The 27,630-nt window shown below is 40.1% G+C and overlaps 1 protein-coding gene across 4 annotated transcripts in view; it reads right to left on the minus strand.

The window, feature by feature from the left end:
* Positions 1–27,227, minus strand: part of SRPK3 (SRSF protein kinase 3) — a 39,510-nt gene extending 12,283 nt beyond the window's left edge. Inside the window, exons 1-9 of one of the 4 annotated variants that reach the window (XM_026676229.2) lie at positions 27,119–27,227; positions 26,772–26,859; positions 23,668–23,804; positions 23,173–23,281; positions 17,798–17,885; positions 15,382–15,469; positions 12,902–13,008; positions 12,099–12,264; positions 9,468–9,493 (exon numbers count right to left, since the gene is read on the minus strand). In XM_026676229.2, coding sequence (XP_026532014.2) covers positions 9,468–9,493; positions 12,099–12,264; positions 12,902–13,008; positions 15,382–15,469; positions 17,798–17,885; positions 23,173–23,281; positions 23,668–23,804; positions 26,772–26,859; positions 27,119–27,161 — 852 coding nt within the window. In that variant the 5' untranslated portion in view covers positions 27,162–27,227. The other 3 variants (XM_026676227.2, XM_087956835.1, XM_087956834.1) reach the window with 3 other exon arrangements.
* Between the last annotated feature and the right edge of the window lie 403 nt (positions 27,228–27,630).

The raw sequence follows: 27,630 nt of genomic DNA on the forward strand, positions 1-27,630 counted from the left end.
TGTAAGTTGCACTCCCAAACACACTGCATGCAAGAGAAAAGCTGAAGGTATGTAGAAACAAGAAGACATGACAGTTCTCCCTGAAGCAGACAGGGCTGCCACAAGCAAATGGCTGGAAAGTAAAGCTAAGTTCAATGGGAAATGATCAAATTCAGGCTGTTCCACTTCAGACTGCTGGAGGGGACGTTACTTGCATAATTGATAAAAATTCCTAAGCCTCCGAACTGCTTCAAGGAAGAAACCTAAGTTAAGTCCTACTTTCTGACATGTAGATATTTTTAATATGATGGAATTAATTTACGCAATCTTCAGCAGTACGATTACTGCCACCTGCAATTTGAAATGGGACAGCCTGAAGAAGATGGACTTAACTACCGCATAGTGTTCTCAAGCCTAAATTGCAGACATCCTGCCAGGAGGGAGAGAGGCTGGTGTGAAGCAACAAAGCAAAGAGAGTTCAGAGTGAAAAGAAGGGAAGCCGTGCATGTGTTGGGCCTACTGAAACTAGCCGAGTCTAAAGGTGGCTCAACTACAGGAACCAGCAACAATATATTTAACAACGGCAACAAAGCGGTGCACATTCTCACAATGAGCTCTAGTGCCCTTTCTGATTCAACAAAGGGTCTAGAGCAGGGGTGGGCAAACTACGGCCCGCGGGCCACATCCGGCCCGTTGGTCTTTTTAATCCGGCCCGCCGAAGATTGGTACAGAATTAAGGTTTGATGTGAATGATTGAATGATTGCATTCATTTGATTTTGACTTGTAATGACAGGCATTTTGACACCAGGTGGTGGCCCGTCTGTCAAATTTTAAAAGTCAATGAGGCCCCCGAGCCAAAAAGTTTGCCCACCCCTGGTCTAGAGGCAACTATGCAAAGCAAAAAGCTGCTGTTCCACAATGTCAAACGGGCCCATCCCTTGCCCAGACCACAAAAAAAAAGTGAGTCACAGCAACAAGACAAAAAAAAAAACCTGACAGACAGAAACAAGGATATACTTGGCACAGAGATGTGAACTCTGGGAAGCACAAGGCACGAAGAGCTCACAAATGGGAATGAAAATAATAATAAAACAGAAGAGGTGACAAAGAGGGCAATCTCGCATTTACATAGGCAGGAGGGAATACTGCCATCAGTTGCTGAAGGTGGAAAAGGAAAGGAAAGCTATGGCATAAGGAAACAATGGATGGCCCTCTGGGTTTCTGGCAAAGTGCAAGAGAAGACTTCATTGCCCAGCTCTAATACAAAGGAGCAACAGAGACAGCGGCAAGGAGCATTCATAGCGGGGACTTATATCTGGGTCCCTAAAAGGAAGTCTGTGTCACTCCAGGATCACATATAACCAGAGCCCATCAAATCCATACAACTTTTAATAGGATAGGAGGAGGAAATATATTAAATATAGGGAAAACACTTCAGTCAAATTCACTTTCTGACCTGGCCCCATATATTAGTATCCCTCCCCAACACCCAAGTTTGGCTAAGTGCAAATGAAGTTGCACGTAACTTGATCTACACTCAAGTCAAAAAATCTGGACAGATTTTTGCACATTGTTTCACTCTAAACCAGGCCTGTCAAACTGGCGGCTCATAGGCTGGATGGGTCAGGCTCAGGCCACGCCCTCCCTAGCTCTGCAAAGGCAAAAAAAAAAAGTCACAATAGATCACGTGACATGATCGAGTTTGATACATGTGCATGTGGAAGACAGGCTAAGCACCATTACTGGCCCTTTGCTAAGCAAAAATGTATCCAGGTGTACGGAAGTAGAAGGTGAGGCACACCTGAACTTCCCTTGCCATAAATTAGCAGAATGTACTACTTGCTAGAGTGGATTTTTATAAGATTCCGACATAATTTGCAATCTGGCAGAAAGGAGATAAACAAACTGGTTTTATTTCTAAGAAACACCAGACCCTTCCTTCCAGCCAAGTTTGTTTCCAGCAATGCTAATCTTCTGAATCTGGAAGGTGCAAAATCAACAAATAATTTACACTTTCTTTTAGATCAGTCTTGGTTTGGCCTTAGGTACCCCTCCTTATTTTTTAAATGCATGGCCCTGGCACCAGGGTTTGTTTGAAGCCCCTGAACAATAGTTATAGCTTTCAAGGGCAGCGTAGATCAAGCAGGTTCAACCTTCCACCAAGTATCCACTTATCTTCAGAAGGGCACATAGGTAACTGTGAGAGCTGCATGGTCTAGGAAAGTTCAGGCACTGTTATCTTAAAGGCCCAAGGATACAAGGGCCAGATTTGTACAAGGAAAAATTAAAGATAAAAATAAAATACAATATAGTGCCGGCTCAATAAAAGGAAGAGAAACCAGAGCAGGAAAGATAACAGAATAAAAAACTCTTATGATCCAGAACTGAAAACTGTTAAGATACACTATCATCAATTATAGAGCCTCAGCTAAATAAACCAATAAAATTAAATAAAAGTTTAAGGTAGGACAGGAAGTAGGAATTAGAAAGCAAACAAAAACAGAGATAAAATTGTTTTTTTTTGCAAAGAAATCTTTATTTTGTAATTTTTCCTCACAAACCTCCCCTTTGCATGGAACCCTTTTCTCTCCCAGCCTCGGTACCACCACGCAAAGAGAACTCACCACAATCTCTTTGTTTCTCAATACAGAGAACCAAAAGCCTTCTCCTTTCTAGTTTAGTCCCTGTCCTCACAACCATTGGATCTACACTCACCATGTCTGTTTTTTATGGTAAGGAAAAAAGTAAACCAATGAAACAACAACATACCCAAGCGATTCCCAACAGCCACTGGAAAGCAACAGATAATGACTATATACCTTCAATTCAGAAAAAGAGGAAAAATCCCAGGAGCCTAGATTGAGAAGGATGTTCCTGACAATGGGAATCACCTGCTCCCCAGCTAGATGCAAAGCAACACATTTATCTTTGTTGTTTCCTTTGGAGCAATTGCTGAACCTGTAAATATCTTTCTGAGACACCCATAACTGTGTGAGAATATTGAAGACTTCTGATTGGCACAGCCTTTATAGGTGAAGCAATAGCACTTAAGACTTATATACCGCTTCACAGTGCTTTACAGCCCTCTCTAAGCAGTTTACAGAGTCCGCCTATTGCCCCCAACAATCTGTGTCCTCATTTTACCCACCTTGGAAGGCTGGAATGCTGAGTCAACCTTGAGCCTGGTGAAACCCTTTGGATTACTGAGATAGAAAAAAGCTTGGTCAGAACAAGTGGGAATGAATTTCTGGGTCACAGGAATGTGAACTCAGCTCTGGTATTGAAAACAAATTCCTTGGCTAACTAATCATGTTCCTTAATTCCAAAAATATACTGACTCTTGGTCCTGAGCCACCATTTCAGCCTTGGTTCTGGTTAGAGGATTTGGGTTTCTAGTTAAAAAAATAAAATAAGGATCTTGCAAGTTTACCCACCTCTGGCTTTACAGAAGAGATGTGGTTAAAGGGAAACATAAAAGGGAGCGTTTCATTTTTCTAGCTTCACTGAAACATGTTCCAAGGTTGTACACTGTGCCACAAATGTTGCTGCAACTAGAAAGGACAAATTGCAGGAGAGCTCAAAGATGACCCACCAGGGAATTTTCAACTATACATCTCCCATGCAAGAAATCACAGTGTTCCCAACCTTATAATCATGGAATTCAGCTTGATGAGGCTTTAGTTGTCCAGACACGCTCTCATACAGACAGCTCGCTATACAAAGTTGGTGACCACCCACTTTAGCTATGTGGTTAAAAACTAGCTACGAATTTAAGCTAAAAGCAACCCAGAGACCAAGTATAGCCCAGAATTGCCACTAGGGGGAGGAAAGAGGTCTGGCCAGTGCTTGGCCTGATCCAAAGCAGTGATCAGAAGCCAGAATTCACAAGATGGCTTTAGTTTAAGAGACCAGGCCTCCACTACTGAACCATGGCAAGAAGTAGAACACAGAAGGATTAACTAAGCAGATCCAAAAGCCGAATCATTCATCACTATAGAGAACTAAGTAACATTCCCAAATTTTCTGGAAAATTGTGGATAACTCTCCTTTAGGGCCAAGAATTAGACTTTGGAATGATGGAGTGCTGAGGCCAGAGTGGGTGGGATCTAATATTAAGCACTTCACCTGATGGGTCAGTGGTGGGATTTTCTACTTACTTTCCTTAATATGCCGACTCTACTTCGCTCCAAAAATTGTTGTAAAAGCCTAACATTGTGGTTCCATTGTCTCAGCGCAATCTTAGGGCTTCTGATGGGGAAAAAAGGTGGGGGGAAGGGGAGGGAGAAACCAGGGCTACATGTATCCCATAAATTGGCCACACTGCAATAAAGATGGTTAGGTCAGGTTTCTCCAAAACTGTTCCCGTTGGTCATTTTGGCCTTTCTTCATTCTTTTTTATTACTCCTTTGCATAATATGTGATTAACTGGACTGTGGTTTACTTCATTATCCTATTTTTAGGCTCTGTATAATATGTTAAGCTGAAATGTGGCTGTCTGGCCTAGTCTGAATCTAGCAGTAAAAAGTCAGCTCTAAGGAAAGTGAAATTATATACAGTACTGCATCTCTGATGGATGTCTGTATTTACACTTCTCTTCTGAAAGAGAAAACAATGTGTCTCTGCCCGGCATGTGCTGAGCCATGCAACATATATTTCTTAATCTTGGCAAATCCAGTGGGTTGTATCTAGACTTTTTGGCTGTGGAAATTAACACCTGCTGATTTCTTCAGGGTAAAGGGTTTCCCTCGCACATACATGCTAATAGTTTGTGGCTCAAGGTGGCAGTGCTCATCTCCGTTACAAAGCCAAAGAGCCAGCGCTGCCTGAAGACGTCTCCGTGGTCATGTAGCTGGCATGACTAAATGCCAAAGGTGCATGGAACACTGTTACCTTCCCACCAAAGTGGTGCCTATTTTTCTACTTGCATTTTTACCTGCTTTCGAACTGCTAGGTTGGCGGAAGCTGAGACAAGTAACGGGAAATCACTCCGTTACACGGTGCTAGGGATTCGAACCGTCGAACTGCCGACCTTTCTGATCGACAAGCTCAGTGTCTTAGCCTCTGAGCCACCATGTCCCTTTTCTTCAGGGAGAAAAAAGCAAACAATTATTAACTTGTCTCTTTACTTTCAAAGTGCTCACATTCCACCAATGTAGTCTTTACTGAGCCCATAATATTTCAGCAAAGTCAGTTTATTTATCTAAATGGAAACCTATACACAAGAACAACAAACAGGTGCATCTAACGAAAGCAAGGGAGGAGTAGTAGCAACCTGAAGCATGACTCACTAGCATGACTTTGTTACATGGGGTAGTGCAAACGTACTGTATAAGCAAGACTTTTATAAACGGCTACCCCGACAGCAGAAAGCAAAGCCAATCTTGGTGACTTCATGGAAACATCTATGTAGTTTTTCTTGGAAGCAGTACAGAGATAATTTGCTCGAGCTGCTTTCCAGAACTCCCCTCCCCTCATGTCTGCAGCATTAGTATTTCCTGGCGGTTCCTCCCTCCAAATACTCATCAGGTGCAATGCTGCTGGGGGCTTTTTTGGGGGACTGCTGAGGTTAGCTAGTTGTTGCTCTCCAGCCTAGAGCAAAACAAGTAGAAAATGGGGTGTTAATAATGCTTATTTTGGTCTGCTAGGAAGTGAGCAAGCCCAAATGTGGCCAATTGCTTCCTTAGCCAGCATCTGCAGGCTTGAGGAATTATGGAGCCTGCAGTCCAAAAAAACATTTGGAAAGTGTTAGGAATGTAAGTCACCTAACAGTTGGGTTGGAAATATATAAACCAGGATAGACATTTTAATACTGTCTCTTTAAGGGAATGCTAAAATTGTAATTCGGTGTGGTTCCTCACATGGCCATAAGATGGAACCAGAAACCTGGGTTGTTAGTTCTGTCCTGTTGTTGAGAGTGTTGCTAGTTGGTTGATGTTCGCTGTTTTTGGTTCCTGCATTTCCCCATTGACTGTTGCTGATCATCGTTATTCTTGGATTGATGTGAGTCTATTACTAGACTGTTTATTATACTGGACTTTGATATTTGGATTATCCCTGGACTGAATACTGACTGCTTTAACCGTGTATGACTTGGACTGCTTGTTAGACTTTGCTTAACCGTTTACTGGAAGTAAAAACCTACATTTTACTATACAGTGTATCTGTGTGCTGGTTGTGTGTTATTCCTCACCACTCTCACTACATCTCCCTGTGTGCACTCATTCTCCTAACGGGGAATTAGCTCAACAGAAAGTTACAGGGTGTGCCCATTTCTGGCAAGGGTCCTGTCTCCAAGTTTCAGACAAAAGGAACCTGTGGATGGCTTTATTTATTTATAACATTTATTGGTATCTCACCATCAGGTAACTCTCTAAGTTACTGTAAGTCATAAAACTATGTATCTACATTAACACATAAAATAAATGCTTCTTGGATATTCTGCAGGTAAACCAAGGGTTTTACAGCAGGCTTCACACAGACATGATCAACACATGGCAGATCAGATATTGAGTTTCTGCAGTTCCATTTAAGGCAGAAGGACCAGTTCAAATGACCTAATCCTATTCCATGCAAAAAAACCAACAACCCATCCAAAGATTCAAAGAACTAATAGGGAAAGGAGAAGACCACAGCCTTTTCCTGGTATGCTTGTTTTCTATGAGTAGTTTATTTCTTTTCTGAAATTGGAATTTATTTAACAGAATCCAATATAAAGCAGCCTAACCTTAACCAGGGAAAACAAGGAACTTGGCCTTCCTTCCAGGCATCAGAAGAGGGATATTCTATTTCCCACTTCTGGTATACCCTTTGGATCCTATTCAGAGAACAAATGAATCATAGTGGTTTTCACCAGCAAACTCAAAACAGGTTGTATTTCAAAATCAAGGCACGGTAGAAAATCAACTCCGGAGTTGTGCCTATACCACAGATACAAAAGCATAGGTCATGGTTAAGAGATCACAACGGTCAAACCTAAAATCAAACCAATTATCCCATATCTTTACGGATACCATTACCTCCTTGGCTGTTGGGAGTTCTACATATATGTGTATATGTATGTTTAAAGTGTGGAAAATACACAAAGCAGGCTTCCAGCCTAGCCTTTTCTCTTTGGCACATACCAGTTGTGCCAGACTACAATTGTAACTCCGAACCAGTATGCCCTTCAATAGTGCTGTCTAAATGTGATAGCACCTCATTTACAAGGCACCTAGTTCTTAAGAAACAGGGTCCTAGGACATCATGGTACACAGCTTCTAATTTTTTGTTAACAGACCCAAAATAACAACCACCTATCTGGGCTTGTGCACAGCCATGTATATTTTGGGCACTGCTCTCACTGCTTCTTCAGGCCTAATATTCAATCAACACCTCATCAGTTAAGAAGAGTCGGATGGCAAACAAGTTTAATGAATAAATAAACAAACACATTTCTACCATTCAAATAAGCAATCTACGTGGACTTCTTCCAATGCATAATGTCCAGGATTCCTCCTCTTATCTATCCTTACCCAAAAGGGGCTTTCCCCTCTCTTTTCAAGCGATACAATTTAATCCACACAAACACTGCTATTAAATCCAGGAATCCCTCAGCTTAGGCTTTTTATCCACAGGGCGCAGTCAGAAAGAGGTGAGGAGGAGTTCGCTTTCTTTCTTCGAGCATGCCAACTGATCCTCTTCAACCACAGAATTTAGAGAAGAAACTGTGGGTCTCTTGGATGTAAAGCAGGACCAAGTGATGCTTCCCTTCCCTCTGAGGCCTGCACCAATGTTTGCAGGTCCCAAGTTGCAATAGATCAGCTATTCTGCTTGAGAAACTTGTAAAGAAACAGGCATATAAAGAAAAATATGGGGAAAGATAAAGGGACATTTACAAAAACATAACACCCCTGGTGTATTATTGGCATCTCAATAAAGAACACAAGTGCCGTGCACATGTTACAGAATCCAGCACCTTGGGCTAGTTTAGATACAAAGCTGTCGGTTTCTTTACCATAAGGGAGCAGGAACAAGACTGTTAATTTTTCTCTGATTATGCACATATTGAATTACCTTAGCCTCGGGTATTAATAATTTTTATTAACTAATTCTTAGTCAGATGTGTGAACCACCTTCTGGTCCTGATTAAGAAATCTTTACTATCCATAATGATAATTAATGCATTTGAACCAATGCAATAACTTATCACAGAGAAGGGTGAGGCAATGCTCGTGAACTTGTTGATTGTGTCATGGTGCCCCTTTTTAAGGGACAGCCATCATTTTTTTACACACAACCTTAAGAAGCAAAATCATTCAGTGCATATAATAACCTGGCAACAAACTAAGAGCCAGATTTAAAGTGGAAGAAAACAAACAATACTTAATGAGGTCCTTGCTCTCTGTCCAATCCAGAAATGCCCAACTCTGGGTAAGCACACCAGATATTATTGAACAGCAACTTCCAACAGTCCAAGCCAGCGCATTCAATAGTGGGAAAGCTGTAGTTCAACACCTGGAGGTTCACAAGTTGCCCAAAGTGATGAGAAGTATTCATGGAGAAAGCCTTGGATACTTCACAAAGGGACACCAACTCTCTTCTGGTCCCTGTGCTTCCCACTGAAAACTCTTTCACTTCCCCTTTGCTATTTCTGATCCTTATCAGAACATCTCACAATCAAAACCACAACAATTAAATTAAAATTACAACAAAGTTTGTAAGTCAGGTGAAATGACACATCTACAATGATAAAAACATATTCAGAGGCACAAACTGAGGATTCTAACAGCCATTCTTTTCTCTCTCTCTCTCTCCTGCTTCAAGAGACCAGTCACACAACAAGAAAAGGAGAAGGCTCAACTGAGCCATGGATATTAAGTTTAGTCGCCAGAGGCAGACCAAATACAGAATTTGACTCATGGGGGAAAAATCAGCCAGTAAGCTCTCCAGCATGAGACAGCCTTACTGTGAAGTGAATGGGAACGACAGCACAAAGTTGTTGAGTCCTGAGAAGGAGCTCTATATCCAAATTAGATTCATGTTTCTTGGGATATCCCTGGCCTAAGGGGATGAGCTCTTAGCTCTCTTTGAACATAGAGAGAAATAACTGGAGGTGTATCCTGTTACATGGCTGATAAGGAGTCTCTGTGCTACGAGACTGCAGCCACAAACCAGAGAAAACTAGCCTAGGTGGCAACGGTCCAACCTAGTATATTTCCCCCCCCCCCTTCTTTCCTTTGACTGCCAAACTGGCTAAAGCATACAACCTCTCCTGGAGCTAACAAAGACTGCAAACATCATCTCACTATATGCAAAATGTGTCCATGGTAACACTGACAAATTATAGATGCAGCTTGCCAAACACGGAGGGGCCATCCACACAAGGGCAATGGAGATTGTGGGTGTCAACAGTCCATGAGTTTCACAGAGCAAGGGAGATCCAAAGCAGGCACTCTAAAACGCCATTCCTTCCCCCCCATCACAGCCCTGGACGGGGTGGGGGACTTACCAGGCTTTCCTGGGGTGCAGAGCTGACTGAGGGAGAGATGCACAGGTGGAGTGAGGCGAGAAAAGGGGGAGAGAGAAAGAGACAGAAATGATTCCCAGAATCAGCCAGGAAATCCAAAGCAAATAAACATCAATCAGTACAGTAATGCTGCAAAGGAGGATGAGGAGAATGAGGATGTGGAAGGCCAGAGTCTCCCACACCATTAGGATCATTCCGCCCTAAGGCTAGGATTAATGTTATAAAACCAGGGAGAGGCAGAATCTGGTTCCCCCATCACTTTAGCCCTCAGTTCTATTCTTATGGCCATTTTGAATACAGAACTCCCGTCTGAAAGTTCTAAATGGAATTTGAGCCTGGTCAATGACAGAATCCTGGATTTGCTACCAGATCTCAACTGTATGTATGTCCAGTAACCGTGATCCCTAGGAGCCATATCCAGTGTCTAGTTTCCCCCGCCCCTGCTGGGCTTCTTAGCCCATGGTTCTTAGCTTTTAATCTAAAAATAGGCCAGGTTCCTAGCCCTTAGGCTTAGGGGGTACTTGGATAACAGTTATGGTGTGATTTCTGAAGCCAGAGCTGGAGAGGGAGGAAGGTAGTAAGATTCCCAATGATTGTTGGAAAAAGATTTCATGACGCATACCTAGTGTTTCATCACTCCCAATGATGAACTGAAAGAGAACCGGGTACAAAAAAATAAATAAATAGAAAAATGGCCATCTATTTCAACTGAAGGCCTAAGGTGCAGAGCTATTGTTTTGCTGAAGTGGCATTTGGGAAGGGAAGCCAAAGGTAGAATTGAAATGTCTTATTTTAGGTTTGTTTGGGTACAAGGCTATCACGGCCTATGCTTTAATTTGGAGCCACACCTCTCCATTAATTTCTCTACTTCCAAAGCCAAACAATTGTTCTGTGAGTAGGAAGGAATTCACCTTAAAAAAAAATAAAGGAATGTTGCCGGGATATGGCAGTGACACAGAACAGCACTGAAAGGAGCAGGAATGAAGTCTGCAAAGAGTGTATGCACTTCATTAAAAACAAACAAACACAGCATTCCCATTTTCAGATTATTTGATAAAGGATGAGCCAAAGCACTCATATGGCTAAATTTTGCGAATATGGTTATGGAGGCTCAGAGGGGAGCGGGCAAAAGGGAGCAGCCCCTATCTTAGTTGTTAAGGCCTTATACTAACCTGACTATTTTCCAGAAGTGTTGGGACCAAAACCTTTAATCTGCAGAGAGCTAGTTTGGCCGCTTTAAGGGTCAGATTGGGACCAAGAATCCAGTTCTAATTCAGCCACTCAACCATTTGGTTGGCTGGTTAACTAGAAGCCAGTCACTTGCTGCCTTTCTATCCATCCTATGTTGCCCATTTGTGGCAGAGGGGATAAAATGAGGTGAGACTCTCCTGTATGTTGCCAGGAGTTCCCAGAAAGATGATGGATAACAAGACCATGCATAATACTACTATTATGCCTAGAAGGCATCCAGTTGGGAAAGGCACTCTTATACTGACTATCCCAGACCACACACACACACACACCAAATTAGAATGAGAAGTATCCTTGAATTCTGACAGTGGCAGGGAAAACTGCTTTGCTCTATCCGTGAACGGAGGAAAGACTGATAATCTTAACTTTTCTTCTTCCTCCTCCACGTTGATTAAGCCAGCCTACCACTTGCTAATGAGGAAGCCCATTCTCCTAATGAATTGAAGCCTTCTGATCATTACATGGAATCCCCAGGGCCAAATCACTCTCTTTGACAGCTGCTAAATGGGCTTTTGGTTCGCCAAGGAAATGAGCAAGCATGTTAAAAAAAACAAAAAACAACGGCAATCTAGGGAATCCACTTTAAAAAGTTCAACTTGCTCACTTTCATTACCAAGCTTACTTTTATCAAACAGATTTTCTTTTTTGTTTTACTCTGTGCATTTAAGCTCCGTCATGGATTCTTTGGGATGAAGTTGCAGTTTTCTAGTTATCACTGGATTAGCATTAGCATTTAGAGTTATATACCGCTTCACAGTGCTTTTACAGCCCTCTCTAAGCGGTCTACAGAGTCAGCCTATTGCCCCCAACAACATAGGTCTTCATTTTACTGACCTCGGAAAGGATGGAAGGCTGAGTCAACCTTGAGCCTGGTGAGATTCGAACTGCCAAACTGCAGGCAGCTGGCAGTCAGCAGAAGTAGCCTGCAGTACTGCATTCTAACCACTGCACTACCATGGCTCTTTGGAGTGATTTGGTTTCTGTTCCTGCCCTTCTGAAAACATTTCTGTTCCATTCATTAGAACATAAATATGGTCCCTATGGCTTGTGTCTTTTTTTTAATCAATCAATCAATCCATTTTTATTACAGTCACAGACCAGCAAAGCTTGTGCCTTTCATTGCCACTGCCTAGTACTTTTGGATGCAATGAATGTTGAACACTTTGGCATTTAAGAACGTTGCTGTTGCTCCCTCAATTAGGTTTGCATTAATCTAATGAAGGTCTCCGTTTGCTAGAGGAAAATTCTGTTCCCCCCCCCACACACACACTCAACTTCTATCGTGCCCCTTTCGCATCATTCTTGGGAGAAAGGAGACCAGCATTCAACCCTCTTGCTTACAAACAGGATGGGATTACTTACCTGCAGAACCAGAGGGAGGAGGGCCCCCAGTCTGCTGCCAGAGGGTGGCTTCAGCTGCCAGCCGTCGTACGTAGCTCTCATCTACACACAGCAGGATATTCTCTGGCTTGATGTCTGTATGGATTATTTTGCACTTTGTGTGGAGGTAATCAAGGCCCTGCAGCACCTGAAAATGGAAGCAATTGTGCCAAGGTTAATTGTGCCTCTTTGCGATTCAGGCCAAGAGGCTGCAAGGACCTGAAGTCTTGATCTTATTAACAACTATAGCAGTGCAGGTAGTTTTTGACTTACATCCACAACTGAGCCCCAAATTTATGTTTCTAAGTGAGATATTTGTCATTTGCCCCATTTTATGACCTTTCTTGCCACAATTCTTAAGGGAATCATTGCAATTGTTAAGTTAGTAACACAGTTGTTAAATGAATCTGGTGCTTCCCCATTGATTCTGCCGGTCAGAAGATTGCAAAAACTGGTCGCATGACCCTGGAATACTGCAACTGGCATACAGTAAATACAGTATAAACCAGTTGCCAAGCATCCAAATTCTGATCATGTGACCACAGGGATCTGCAATGGTTGTAAGTATGAAAAACGGTCATAAATCTTTTTTTCCCAGTGCCATTGTAATTTTGAATGGTCACTAAATGAACTGTTGTAAGTCGAGGACTACCTGTACTCAAGTCCCAGAAAAACAGGTGTTCAAATTAAGTCCATCTGCTTGGCATAATAAAACAGTCAGGAATGACCCTGACTATAAAAACTAACACCTCCCAAAAAAAGTTTGCAAAGGAATCCACCTTTACCTGGCATAAGATGCTCTTGACACAAGGTATGGGAAGTCCTTGGTAGTTGGATTTGATAATCCACTTTAACAGCTGGTGTCCTAAAACCTCAAGGACCATACAAACATCTGGTGAAATGCAAGTCAAGGAGATAAAACAGGCATCAGAATGAAAAATCTGGTTGTTTAAAAAAGCACCAGTAAATAGATCCCTCCTTTCCTTACAGTACATACAAAGAATTTATAAAATAACTTAAAATCAGATATAGAACAAAGACAGAGGAAGAAAGCTGGTGTAAAACAGAATTTGGAGGCATCCAGCTGTGGTCTCCTAGATAACACAACTCAATCAGGGCAAAGCAATAGACGCAATCTACATAAACCTCTGTAAAATCTTTGATTCAGTGGTACACAACAAACTACTCCTAAAACTAAAATCTTATGGTATCTCTGGACAGCTGCATAACTGGATAGAAGCATTCCTGTCAAACAGACAACAAATGGTCAAAATTGGGAGCGTCCTATCAAATTATGTACCTGTCAACAGTCGTGTCCCCCAAGGCAGTGTTCTAGGACCAACTCTTTTCCTACTCTACATAAATGACCTCTGTGATCCTATCAAGAGCAACCACGTTCTCTTCGCTGATTATGTAAAGCTATTCAACACCAGACAATACTTCTACCCTTCAAAAAGACCTCGACTATGTATCAGAATGGTCAAACAAATGGCAACTTCAAATCTCAACAAATAAATGCTCTGTCCGACATAATGGCAAAAAAAAAATCAGAAAATAAAATACAGGCTGAATAGTCAAGACCTTGTTGATGATCCAAACTCTGTCAAGGATCTTGGAGTACTCATCTCTAATGACCTAAGTGCTAGAGCCCACTGTAACTACATAGCCAAAAAGGCATTAAGAGTTGTTAGCCTAATCTTATGTAGCTTTTTCTCTGATAATATTACACTGATAACTAGAGCATACAAAACATTTGCTAGACCAATACTCGAATACAGCTCATCAGTCTGGAACCCACATTATGTATCTGATATTAACACAGTTGAGAAAGTCCAGAAATATTTCACAAGAAGAGTTCTCCACTCCTCTACTCATTGCAGAATACCTTATGCCACCAGACTCGAAAGTCTAGACCTAGAAAACCTAGAACTACACTGCCTTCGGTCTGATCTAAGTATAGTAGATAAAATTATATATTGCAATGTCCTATCTGTCAATGAATACTTCAGCTTCAACCATAACAAGAGCAAACAATAGATACAAACTCAAGGTTAATCGCACCAAACTTGATTGCAGGAAATATGACTTCAGCAACAGAGTGGTCAATGTCTGGAATACTCTCCCTGACTCTGTGGTTTCTTTGCCAAACCCCAAAACCTTTAACCTTAGACTGTCTACTATTGACCTCACCCCTTTCCTAAGAGGTCTGTAGGGGGCGTGCATAAGCGCACTAACGTGCCTACTGTCCCTGTCCTATTGTTTCTTTTATTTTTATTTTTCTTATATGTATCCATGTATTCATAACTATGTTTTTACTTATACCTATTGTAAGCAATTGACAAAAATAAATAAAATAAAATAAATAACACAAAAACCAAGCAATTTTTGAGATGACTCAAAAAGAAGATCTCACCTGAGATCTTCTTTCAAAAGTAACATTTGGCAGAACAGCCTTTTGGGGGGAAACTTATTGGCCATTTGTTCCTTTTTAGCTTTGATTTTATTATAAGGAGTGGATGAATTCGGGATCAGTAGAAAGTTATTTTTATCCACATAGCAAATAATTATTGCAGACAATTGGGAGTCTTCTTGGTCGTTATTAGATAAAGAAAACATGTGTAGGTGTGCATTTGTTTATTAAGAAGCCAAGCAGGAAGCTGGTGATAGAATGGAAAAGCACAAAGCACAGCAACCCAGAAATATTTCCCCAAATATTTCCCTGCAATAACACGACTTCTTTGGAGTTGGATTGCCCCAATAAACACAACGTGGATGTGCTAACTAAACAAAAGGACAATTGCTTTACAAGAGGGACCTAAAATTCCTATAGCCCAGCAACATTTGTTGTATTCACCTACCGTTTAAAAGGGGCTGCAGCCATTTATGCTTACAACAAAGATCTGATGCAGCTAAAAATCTCGGTCCTTTGTTATTTCACTCTAGGGAATAGGAGGTAGACCAAAAAATTGATTGCTCTGTCAGATATATAGCTATAGATAGATAGGTAGGTAGGTAGGTAGATAGGTAGATAGATATATCCTATCTTGGATGTTAGTGAGAAAACGCCCTAAGGTTAGCCGTCACTCAGCATACCGATTTCTATATACAAAACAAGTTTGGAACAATTTCTATTTTCCCTGCAGACATTTTCACCAAAAATGTAACAGAAACTGGTTTTACAGCCAAAGCTCAAGCACCTTGGAGGAAAAAAGCAGAATCTATTATTTGAGCAGAAGCAGTTTGTGGACCTTTTAAGAAAGGATACGGACACCATTGATCCCTGAGATCTTGAAATCATCAATCAGTTGGACAATATTCTCCCGTTTTGGATCATTAGGATCCGAATCTCGCACCTGGAAGAAGGGAGAGGTACCAGGTAAAAATGGGTAAGCATTCTAGATATGGATCAGCAACTAGAAACTTCTATGCCCGAACAACCCTCTCCATAAAGATAGTTTAAGTATAGTTCTGGGGAAACAAAGGCCAAGTGGCTACATTGACACAGAAAGGTAAACCAGAATTTTTTTTTCTAGATCCAAGTGTTTCCGTGGTTCTCCCTGCCAGGGGGCACATCTAACAAACCTAGATGACTCAGCCTGAATTTGTAGTAATAGCTAAAAATATCCTTAAAGGTGATTCCTGATATTCCCAAAAAATGTTTCTTGGAAACATTGGAGACTTGTTTTTTTAACCTTTTGGTTACATGATGGACTCCCATCTGGTATTAATCCATTTCAATGCTACTTAGTTGTTTTAGAATCTGTTTTGTAGATTGGCACTGAAATAAACCTGTGGGATAAAAATACGTTTGGGTCGTAGTGCAGGTAGCCTTCAATTTACGACCATTTGTTTAGCACTTGTTCAAAGTTACAAAGGCACTCAGAAAAGTGATTTACGACTGGTGCCATCAGGACCAAGCCCAGAGGCAACACAGTGAAATCCAATCCAATTCTTTATTTTACTTACATCTAATGGTCAGAATCTTGCCGAACTAAAGCTATGACCCATTAACCACTAGTTATATCCTGAGAGATTCTACAATGTGGCTACCTAAACCACTGTCCTCTCAACCCCAATACAGCTCAGTATTGTATACTCTCTTAATCTGGCTCTATCTCTGGTAAAGCTCTGTATTGCCATAACTCTCTCCCACTGCTTCTCCAGGTGCACATTCCATCAAAGGTCTTCACAATTATTGCCATCACAGCATCTCTGGTTGTGATTCAGGTACTTGGAAAACCATCATGCATTTATATCAGTTGCAGAATTCCATGGTTACATGATTGCCATTTGCAACCTTCCTAGCGGTCTTCTGACAAGAAAAGTCAATGAGGTTGCTGGCAAGGAAGGTTGCAAGTTGTGGTCATGGGACATCTAACTTAACCACCAGGGATTCACTTAATGACCATAGAAATAAGAAATCAGATGTGGCCACATAAAGCCTCAGTTCATAATCACAACACTTGATGAAGAATTTTCTGGTCCCTACTACTACTGAGGTCATAAATTGAGAATGATTTCTAATCACTTTTTATGTGTTCTATTGCTTATCTTTTTGTTGTTGTAATGAAATGATCCAAAAGGAGAGGGGTAGCAACCAACTTCTGACTTCAGAAAAATCCAATGTAGTTCAGTGTACTAAGAGGATGAACAACATTATCAAAGTATCTGATCCTTGATTATTGCCCAACTCCAATCCCAAAGGATGATTCTCACTAACAGCAAAAAAACAATTCTTTTAAAACAGTGATAGAAGGGATTTCTTTATATTAGGCAAAATGAGGAAGCAAACTTTCACATAACATACTGCAGGGAGATTGGGAGTATTAATGACTAATAATCATTATTAACAATATTTTATTAATGATAGAAAAGGAACAAAATATAAAGAAAATTACAATAAAATCTATGCATTCTCAAAGAGTTTTAAAAGAAGTAAAACAGAAAAAAAAGAAACAAAGTATACCATTATACGTTAACAGTTACAGTTCTATATGCACTTAACTTTGTAAATATTATTCAAGTGTGTATATATTTATTTTGGATAAACTTATATAACTATCATTTTTACTGTATTTTGTATAAGTGAGTTCCATATCTCATTATATTTATCCCTACAAAGTCTACGTTCATAGACCATCTGTTCATAGGTGGCCAGTGTAACCAGGTCTTCAATCCACTGAGTAAAAGGAGCCACATTTATCTTTCCAATGCTGTAATATCGGTCTTTTGGCAACAGTAAGGAGAGAGAATTATGTTTTCCAGTCTTTACGTAATTCAAGAGAATATTATCCTTTAAAATTTAGCTTTTGCTGTGGTCATGTTTATATAGTCCACTATTTTCTCCCAAAACTTAGTAAATACAGGATATTGTAAAACAAATGTTTTAAAGAAGCATTATCCTAATTAATAGTCTGAATTGAGGCTCATGAGAGTATAGGCCCAGAAAATAATGTTCATTGCCACAACTCATTTCTTGAATGTGTATAATAGTGAATGTTTTCCTTCCAAAATGTACAACTATCAAGAACCATTGGGGAAGGTCAGAATAGCCAAATAACGTTTTCCAACAATTCCTGGACTTTACTAGTTCATGTTTTAAAAGGCCTAAGTATGTTAACTATTCATGAGGAATAATAGTTCACTCAGAATTGGAGCGGTTAGAGAAGCATCAAACTTACACATTTCAGTAGCTTGATTTCATCCACAGCCGTTTCTGTATAATGTACAGCACTTTTCACCACTTTGAGAGCCACAAAGCGCTTCCGCCTGGAGTGATGGGAGGAAAAAGGACAGCGTTAGTTAGTCCTGGCTTCCTTCATTTCAAGACATTATCTCCCACTTGAAAGTCTCAGCATTATCTTCAAACCTGCTGTTAAGAAAACAAAGGTGTTATACATTTTAAAAGAATGGAGTTCACAGGAAGCAAAACAAAGCTTTAGGGACCTCAAAAGTGCTTTTTTTCTTCAAAAGGCAACTGGATTGTTTTTTTCCTTGAGGAGAAGGAAGAAGAAAATGTTTTGCTTCTAACTACCTCCTCCTCCTCCCTTGAAAAGCTGCCTTTTGAAGAAAAAAGCACCTTTGACACAACTATGACCTGGATGACTGAGAATCTCCACAAAGCCTTAGGGATTCATTCATTCAACAATTATAAGGTTGCCTGGGTTTGAGCTTCTTCAGCGACAGACCGAAACCTCATCTCTCCGAGGCTTCGATCTGTGCTCACCGCTGGAGCGCCCCGAGCCGGCTGGTTTCGGGGCTAAGCCACCCCATAGAGGTGGTGAAGAGGGGGGAGACTGCCAGCAGGGTTGAGGAGAGCTGCATCTCTCCTCCCCAGCTGGCCATTACTCCCTTTCCCAAAGGCGGTTGCAGCGGTTGTCAGAAATGGCCACCACAAAGAACTCGACCGGAAAAGAATGTGCAGGAGGAAGATAAGAAGAGAAAGTTTTGGTTGACCGGGTCAAACAGCAAAAGCAACAAATAAGGTACCCTGGAATTGAAACTGTTAAAAAACAATAACATTGTTCCCTAAGAAGATTTTTAAGCTGCGAAGGAGAGAGAAAAGGGAAAAGATTTGGTTTTCTCCTTTTCCTATACTGACAGCTAAGAGACTTAAGCAAGAAATTGAAAAAAAATCCAGTTTGACATCAATAGGCATTTAATGCTGAAAATAAAATGTCAAACGGATAATAAAGATTTCTGGATAATTAAAAGCTTTTGAAAACAGGAAAGGAGAGAGGAAGAATAAAAGGGCGGGATCTGGAAGGGAGGAGACTGCCTGGAATTAAAAAAGAACTTACAGCAAAATCTCAACAAGACTTCCAAAAGATACATTCTAACTGAAATATCGCAACAAAAACCCCAGGAAGAGAAAGTTGAAAAAGAAATAAGAAGATATAACGCAGGACTATCTGGATTACTTGATGATTTCTGGATTCTTGGTTATTGTTTTGAATGACTAAAATCAATCGGGTGGTTGTTTAAAACTTTTTAAAATGGCTCCAGTTTTAGAAGAACTGAAAATGGAACTTAAAAAGTACCAAGAAGATGCACAAGAAGGGAGAGGAAATGGAGATTTGGAATTATGAGAAACAACAAGAAATGCCTGCAGAACAAGAAGATTGCAACAAAGAAGAAGCCATCTTTAATGAACAAGTAATCTTAGATGAGGGGGGGGGGGAAGGAAAGGGGAGAAAGAGAATGGAAAGTTTAAGATTGGGAAAAACAACTCCAAAAAAAATAGAGTGAAAAATAAGTATAAAATCAGAAAGCAACAGAAGAGGGAAATGCAGAGGAGAGAATTAGAACTAGAGAGACAAGGGGGTAAAAAGGGGAGGGAGAAGATGAGAGGGAAGAAAGGAAGGAAAAGAAGTTATAAAGGACAGAAGCAAAATATAGAAAAACAGGCTCTATTTAGAGATAATGGGTGAAAACTTAATGGAAAAAGGGATTCTGCAAAGGTACATAAGATAGTATGGTTATATTAGAAGCAGAAATAATTTTAGAAAATATGAAACAATGTATGATTAAAATGTCTGATAAAATAGCTATCGTAATTCAGTGGAATGCTTGTCAATAAATAAATGTAACAAAAGGTATATTTAATGATTTATAAAACATATGTTAAGATAAATAAGGGAAAAATTAATTATGGAGATTATATGTGTTTTTAAGGAAGTATGATATTTAATTGAAAAGAAGTGTTAAAGATGTTATGGTTTTAATGATTATTAATGATAGAACTGAACTGGAATGGAATGAGGGTTTATAATTACATATATTTACAATCTTTCTTTTTTTTAAAAGAATATAGTGTGTATTATAAGAATGTACCAAGCAGAATTCGATTGGAAATTATGTATTATATTGAAGGTCATAAACTTAAGGTATATATTGAAGTTTAAATAAGAGTTGAATGGATGTAATTAAAAGATATAAAGGTGTCATACTCCAATTAGTAACTACAGGAGAAAATTTGTTTGATGAGAAAAGATAATATGAAATTGAAACAGAACAGACAAAAGTATAAATATAATGATTTGAATTGAGATGAGATAATCAAAATAAAATTGAGAAAATTAAAAGAGGGGAAAAACTATATAGAAAATGTAAAATAGTATAAGATATGGAATAGAATACAAAAAGGAGCATGAAATTGAGTTTTGTGTCTGTATAAAGAAGTTCAACCCGGGACCATGCTATTTTCAAAAAAGATGTTTTACTTGTATTTTGTGTGTGAAAACCCAAATAAAACTTTATTTTTTTAAAAAAAAAAAAAACAATAATAAGGTTGCCCCTATCCCCAAAGTGATCCTGGGCAGTGTACAAGGATTAAAACCACAGAAACAATTTGTTTAATTAGGCAAAAATAGAGTGGTTCTTTGACTAAGTGCACTTGAGCTACCTTTGCAGTATCCTCCAGGACATATTTTGAATTTAGCTAGCCTTTTGCATTTCAATCAGAAGGTGATCAAAAATAGCCCATTTCTCCATATTTGGTATTCTTAAAATTTTGCCTCAGACCAGGAGGTGTTGGCTCTTTGGTGAGTAATCAAGGATAGCAATTCTGTAATTACACTCTGATGTCTATTTTCCAATTATATCTATCCCTCAAGGATGTCCACTGTCTTCACTTTTTTTCATTTTAGTTCTTGAGGCAGAGATATAAGATGAGAGAATTATGGGAGTTAAGATTTAAAAAGAGAGTTATATATATTTGTGGATGGTTTGGTGTTAATTTTAGATGATGTACTTGAAGGAATAGAAACATGAATGGGAAAATTAAAGGACTCTGGTATATTAGCCTGTTTTAAAATTAATAAATCCAGTTTTAAGATTAATACAAAGATGTAAATAAAAATATGAAATTAGAAGAGCTAATAAAAGTGATGGAGAAAATTGGTTTTAAAACTGAGAAAAAAGTAAAATACTTCAGAATTACTATGACAAATTATATGTTATTTCAAAATAATTTTGACATAGGATGAAATTAAGGTCATTTTAAGATGGGAGAAATTAGAATTGTCAGAGTTAAGAAGAATCTCTCGTAATGTTTTGCCAAGAATGTTGTCTTTGTTTTAGACAATGTTTTGCAACTGATGATGCATTTATACAATGACAAAATGATATATATATAAATGTACATGGTAATAGGGAAAAACAAGTTAAATATAAGGTGCTATGGGAAGAGGAGGACTGCATTTACTGGATTTGAAATTGTATTTTGCTGTGTTTGATCTTGATGAAAGAATGGATGTGGCTGAGAAACATGATACTTTTAGAGTCAGAAGATCACAATCTGAACAGCATGAATATATATGGTACAAAAATGTTAATGTGGATTTTAAAACTCAGACATGCCATATTGAGAATATGGAATTAAACATTTGATTGTGGCCAAAAACACTCTTATGGCTCCTAACTCAAGAAGCTTATCATAGAAGAGAAATGGCAGACAAGGACAAATGGTTGATATATTGGATTTGGGAATTATTAGAAAACCATCAATGGGAATTTAAAATTAAGTCAGTGAGAAATTAATAGCAGAAGGATATAGTTGTCAATGTTTTCCCCATTTACAGTTACCAAAAAGATTTACAATGGATAAAAAGATTTATGGTATGGAGCAAAGTATGCAACAATTTGAAGTACAAATATGCACTGATAATGAACATGTAATTGCTAAAATGTACAAATTTTGTTGAAATTTGAAACAGGAAGAATCGGTTGAAGAATGTATAATACAGTGGGCTAAGAATTCTGGTTAAAATATACAAATGGACTAATGGTCAAAAGGGCTGAAATTTAGTTATGATCTTAAAGAGATTTTTTTAAAAATAAAATGATGTGTGACACCAGAGAAATTACCTAGAATGTATAAAAGCACTTCAAATGTATGTTGGAAATATGAGGGATATTTTATCATGCTTGGCAGATATGTACAAAAGCTTTAAAGATCATTCAAATATATATTTTGATAAAGATAAAATTAAAAATTAATGTGCAGCTAAAACCAGAACTTTTCCTTTTAGAAATAATGATAAACAGGCAAAAGCCATGAAGATTATTTCAATATATGAGTACTGTGGTAAGATTATTATATACAGAGATGGAAAGATCTGCTATGGAGGAATGGTTGGTGAAATTGACAGATTTTGCTGAGATGGCTGAACTAATTTGATTAGAGAAAAGGCACCATGTACATTTATTGGTGACTGGAAACTGGACTGTACCTTTTGCATTAAAATGGGGAAAAATGAACTTTTACAATTATTTGTTATTTACAGTTTTGATGATTAGGTGGGCAGATTGTAGAAAGAAGAGTATTATGATACCACTTTAAAAAGAGAAGTTATACAATTGTACTTATAACTGCTGTAAAGAACATTAAAAGCCACTAGTTCAAATATTTTATCTTTTTTTCTATTTTTCTTCAAGTTTTTTGGACTGTTTGCTTTTCCTTTCTTTTTCTTATTTTATATTAGTTTTAATATTTAATCTTGTTTTTAAAAGTTTCAAAAGCACACAAACACCCCCCCCAAAAAAAAAAAAAACATCTATCCCTGTGACAAGATGCTACTTCACATCTCAAAGGAATGATACACTTTTCCTGTTTCTTACTCTGGATTTAGATAGGACATAAAAAACATTTATGTACTTCTAGTTCTCTTCCTTTTTAACTCTCCTTATAAATTTGTTTCCTTGAACTGAGCTCCTAAAGACTTCATGGACATATCCGTGTATATTCCTTGGACTATATTCCTATATATTCCTATATTCCTTGGAATATAGGACTTAACCATTCCTTTCTTCTGGGATGTTTTTTTCAACTGTCCAGCCTAGTCTATAACTCTTAGCAGTTTCCCATCTAAGTCCAAACAAGATCCAATCTCATTTTCGTATTAACCAAGCCCACCAGACACTACCATCTAGCTTGGCAATACGTGGCAACCTGATCACTTTTAAAATGAATATGTATTTCTCTTTTTCAGGGACATTCTTTGTATATTTAATATAGGAAAAAAAAAATAAGTGTGTCATTCACTGCTGTACTTACTGAATGTCCCAACAAAGCCAGACCGTCGAAAAGTGCCCCCATCCAAGTTTCCGTACTACATGATAACGCCCATTGAAGAGGTCCCCAATCTTTACTGGGTAATATCCACCTAATATAGAACAAAGAAGAGGCCAGTTAATATACTAGCTGACATATCTCAGTATATGAGGCAACTACATATAGTCACACAAATTGCATTCCTGATTAGTTTCAGGTTCCATCTTATGCTTTAAAAAAAATGCTCATACATTTCATTTGTTGTTATTCCCCAGGGACATAAAAGTGAAAGCCCAAACAGATCAGATAAAAACAGCTTCTAAATTAGCATCTTGTTCCAGCAAAGGAGAGCCAAACAGTTATCTGTAAACGGCATCCAGGACTCAAAATGATGCTGCCAGCAACACACACACACACACACACACAGGGAGGGAAGGAGGGAGAGAGACTCCTCTTCACTTAAGAAACCCCAGGCCATTCCCTGCATTACTTAGATACCTCGGCAGTAATCTCGGGGGTCCTCTTGCTCCTCGTCATCAGATCCCAAGAGCCCGCCTCCAACTGCAGCAGGAAGAGGCAGGGGGGGCACAGAAGGCGGGCAGGCAGGGTCATCCGCGCAGGAGGGACTAAGCGGCCTAATAATGAAGAAATTGAGGGGGAGAAGGCAGATATAGGCAAAAAAAAAAAGAGCCATCAGAAGGCACTCCAAATTTCAAAGTTATTTTTTTCACAAACAGCTGAGAAACATTCCTTGTCTACTTCTAATTGAAAGCCGCCAACTGCTCACATAAATTACTACAGCCAACTGTTCCCGTACTTGGACTATATCTACCACCATACCAAGCTTAAACGGTTAACAAGCCCGGGAAGACTGTATTATGGAATCACAGCTTTCAAAAGTGTAATTTCATTTGTTCATATTCTTCCTATTTCTCTCGATTCGTCAAATTCCTTTAGATTTCAGTCCCTCCAAGAGTGGGGTGAGCACTATCATCTTGTTGCCATTACTCTGTTAAGGCTATCAAATAATTCCAATTGTCCACTTCTCTGTACGTACCTATTGCCTTCTATTTCCATCTGTGCTGTTTTTCCCATCTTGACAGCTTTAAGTGGGGGAGAGATTCACCGCAGCCAACACAAAAGGGGAATTAATTGGCAGCAAGAGAATGAATAACTCAGTTACTCCTGTGGATTTTCAGCTCCTGACCAAGGAAAGGAAGCTTTCTCCTTCTCTGATGTCTTCCCCAGGGAAAAGATAATTTTCCTCAGAGGAAAACCTCTAGATCTATGAGGGAGCTGCCAATTCTGGCACAAATGAGAAGCCTCGAGACAGTCTCTGTCAAAGCAGATCTGGCTAGTGGCTGGCACTTTATCTGTCCCACATGCTCCCTCCATTAGTAAAAGAGGCATTAATACCTTGTGAGCTCAGAAACTTCCTCTCTCTGTCAGAGCCCAAATGTGCACAGAGACAAGAGATGGACGAGGCATTAAAAATAACCTAGCAGCTTCCAGCAGCTGCCACCCAGGATGGAAATGGAATTTAGAGTGGGGAGGATGGGACACGCAAGAGAAAGGAACCAACCCCATGTCTCTTGGGGCCACTGAGGTGGTGGTAAGTATGGATTCCAAGAACAATGCTCTTCGATTGAAAAAAAACAACCCAACCCTAGCTGTCATGGACCTGTTGTGGCAGAGCTTCTCATTATTCTGTACAGAACTGGAGTTGGCATAAATGGTACAATTCACACAGAAAAAGCAAGGAAGGGTCCTAACAGCACCTTGAAGATTAACCTACTTATTACTGAAATTAAGGTTGGTGGGCCAAGTATCTATTTCCATCACCTAATTTGTAAGGTGACACAAGACACTGCTGGTTTTGCTAAATAGACTAACCCAGTTACACATCCCCTCGTCTCAAGCAGGTTCTCTGTAAGGAGAGGGGCTTGCTTTAGCACCTAGCAATAAGAGGACTCCCCAAAATTCTTCCCTCTCCACATGAAAGACTTCTCTTTTTAAACTGCAAGTAATTCCTCAGGAGAGCGGAGGCAAGCAAGAAGTAAGACACAGGGATAAGGTAAAGGAAGGAAGTAGCATCATCTTCACATCCTAAACCCTGATTAAAAGCTAGCCTTATCTACAAGCTAGAAAATCTCCTGGGAAGCAAGCAGAAGGCTGCTGCTTCACAAATCCATTTATCTCTGGGGAAAAGGTAAACAAGTCTAGGCAGAAAGGGATTTCTTTTGCTCTGATACATGTGTATATATTTAAACATAACATTTTGTGTCTGGGATTTATTTTCTCTGTACTAGCTCTGCACATGTCTTCTGCTGCTTGAAATTTCTGTACAGCAGTTTTTCAGATTAGCATCATTTTGTAATCTACTTTTAAGTCTTTATATTTTCCTTTATGGCTTTCTATTTGAGGTTCTATTAGAATGCTGTATGTGATTTGAATGACATTTTTACCTCTTCTGAATGCTTTGCATGCTAATACTTAACAAGTTTTAAATAAACTTTTATATACTTTTTTCATTTCCTCATTTTTAATGAAGTTTCATTTTGCTTATCACTTGTGAAATTGGCCTACCTACACAACAAAGAAGGAAAGGCTGACTTCTCAAGTTATGTGTCTCAATGCTATAAGAGCAGAAGCTGATATACATAATTTGTTTATTTCTCCCCACCCCTCCCCTTTAATTTGCCAGGAAAACAAACAAATTGTAGGAGCCCTATTTCTCTCACATACCAGGATTAGGAGAAGACAGGAGAGGTGCCCCACAGAAGCTAGGTTGTGGCAGTAGTCATTATGAAGCCACTAAACCAAGGCAGGAGGCAGAGTTGGGATGTATAGACCCAAAGGGCTTCTGGGAGAGGAGAACTGAGATTGCCAATTTGAGACTTGAACCCTACAGACTCCGCGTGTTGCTACAATTGTGAATCACCTTAAAAAGCATCCTTTCTGACTAGTTCATGCACCAGTGAAGCAATACTGAGTAGAAAAGCTCAAAAGTATACAAAAAAAAAGTTACAGCAGTTATTGTTGTAAGAGACTTAGACCCACTTAACAAAATCTATACCCGTTTCATCTTTTCAGCCCTAATAATCTAGTATTGGGGCTACTTTCATGAATCCATTGATGTGCGTTGTCTCTATTTACATATACATTAAGAGATATATATTTTATGGTGAAAAACATTTTGGGGGGGGGGGAACCAACACTTTTCTAAAATTCTCATCTGCATAAAACCCTGCTTTACATCAGCTGTGCTTAAGGCAGTGGGGAAATGATGACCAGTTCCTATATATAAACAGGACCTAACAACCAATTTACACTTGTGAACCAGCCCTGGGCATCTTCTTCTGCAACCGTTCTGTAAAAAGTCAGTATAACATGCAGGATGACCTGCAACTGATGCGCAAAGCACGTTGCGTTAAGAGCCACAACTTGCAAAAGGCAGGGTGAGTTCACACCTACACACATTCCGCCGAAGGCTGCCCCCTCACCCCCACCCGTCCGGGTAACCTCAGAGGCCGCATTCAAGCCACCTCTCTCTCGGTTCCCTACCCCCACCCCACCCCCCTCTCGTATCGCTCCACACTCACCCCGTGGGGATCCCGCTCTCTGCCGGCGGAGGGGGCGGCGCCTTTTCTTTCTTATGTTTCTTCTTTTTGCCACGGCTGCTCCCCGGGCCTGTGGAAGAGGGGAGTAGCGCGAGATCGATCGGCGCGCCGGGACTGCAGATGCCCACGCGCTGCAAAAGTTTTGCGGGCAAGCCTGCGATCGGCATGAAGTGGCAGCAGACGGTCCGCCCAAGTGGAACCCCCCACCTCCTCTCCTGCACCTGCTGCGGCCCCCTCCTCCGTGCAGCCACCAGCAATTCCCCGCAGCCCCCGCGCGCCCGCCCTCCTACTTTCCTGGGCAGCCCCGCCCGCCGCCCCCACCTCCTCACCTTTTTTGCTGCTCATCGCCCCCTCTGCCCCGGTGAGCTCCATACAAGCAGAGGATTACCCGGCTGCGCCTGCGCAATCCGGCCCCTTCCCAACCGCAAGAGCGGCTTTTACCCCACCACGTGAGGCCGGAGGGGAGGAGCCTGGAGCTGCTGCTCCGCCCACTCCAGACGACAAGGGGGGGGGGGAGAAGAGGGTTTTACGTATTGTTTCCGAAGAAGGATGCTCTTACGAGCCAGGTCGTCTGCCACGAGTAAGGATTGATTCCTTAAATGATCCGTCGATTTGCTTTCTGTATTCTTCTCCAACATCAAAGGTATTACTACTCTTCCTACCCTGCCCACTGAAAGTCAACTTTTGCTTCCCTAGAGAGTTACAGGGACTATCATGGCTTGCCTTACTTCGTAGGTATAGTATAGATGCATCCCAGCTTCTAAATATCTTTTCTAAGATCTTCATTACTGCTCTGCCAAATGCTACTCTGTGGTGTATTTCTTGACTGGTTGTTCCTTTG

The sequence above is a fragment of the Notechis scutatus genome, chromosome 2 (assembly GCF_049901735.1).
Source record: "Notechis scutatus isolate UNSWTSFEM ecotype Mainland chromosome 2, rNotScu1.2, whole genome shotgun sequence".
Classification (NCBI taxonomy): Eukaryota; Metazoa; Chordata; class Lepidosauria; order Squamata; family Elapidae; genus Notechis; species Notechis scutatus.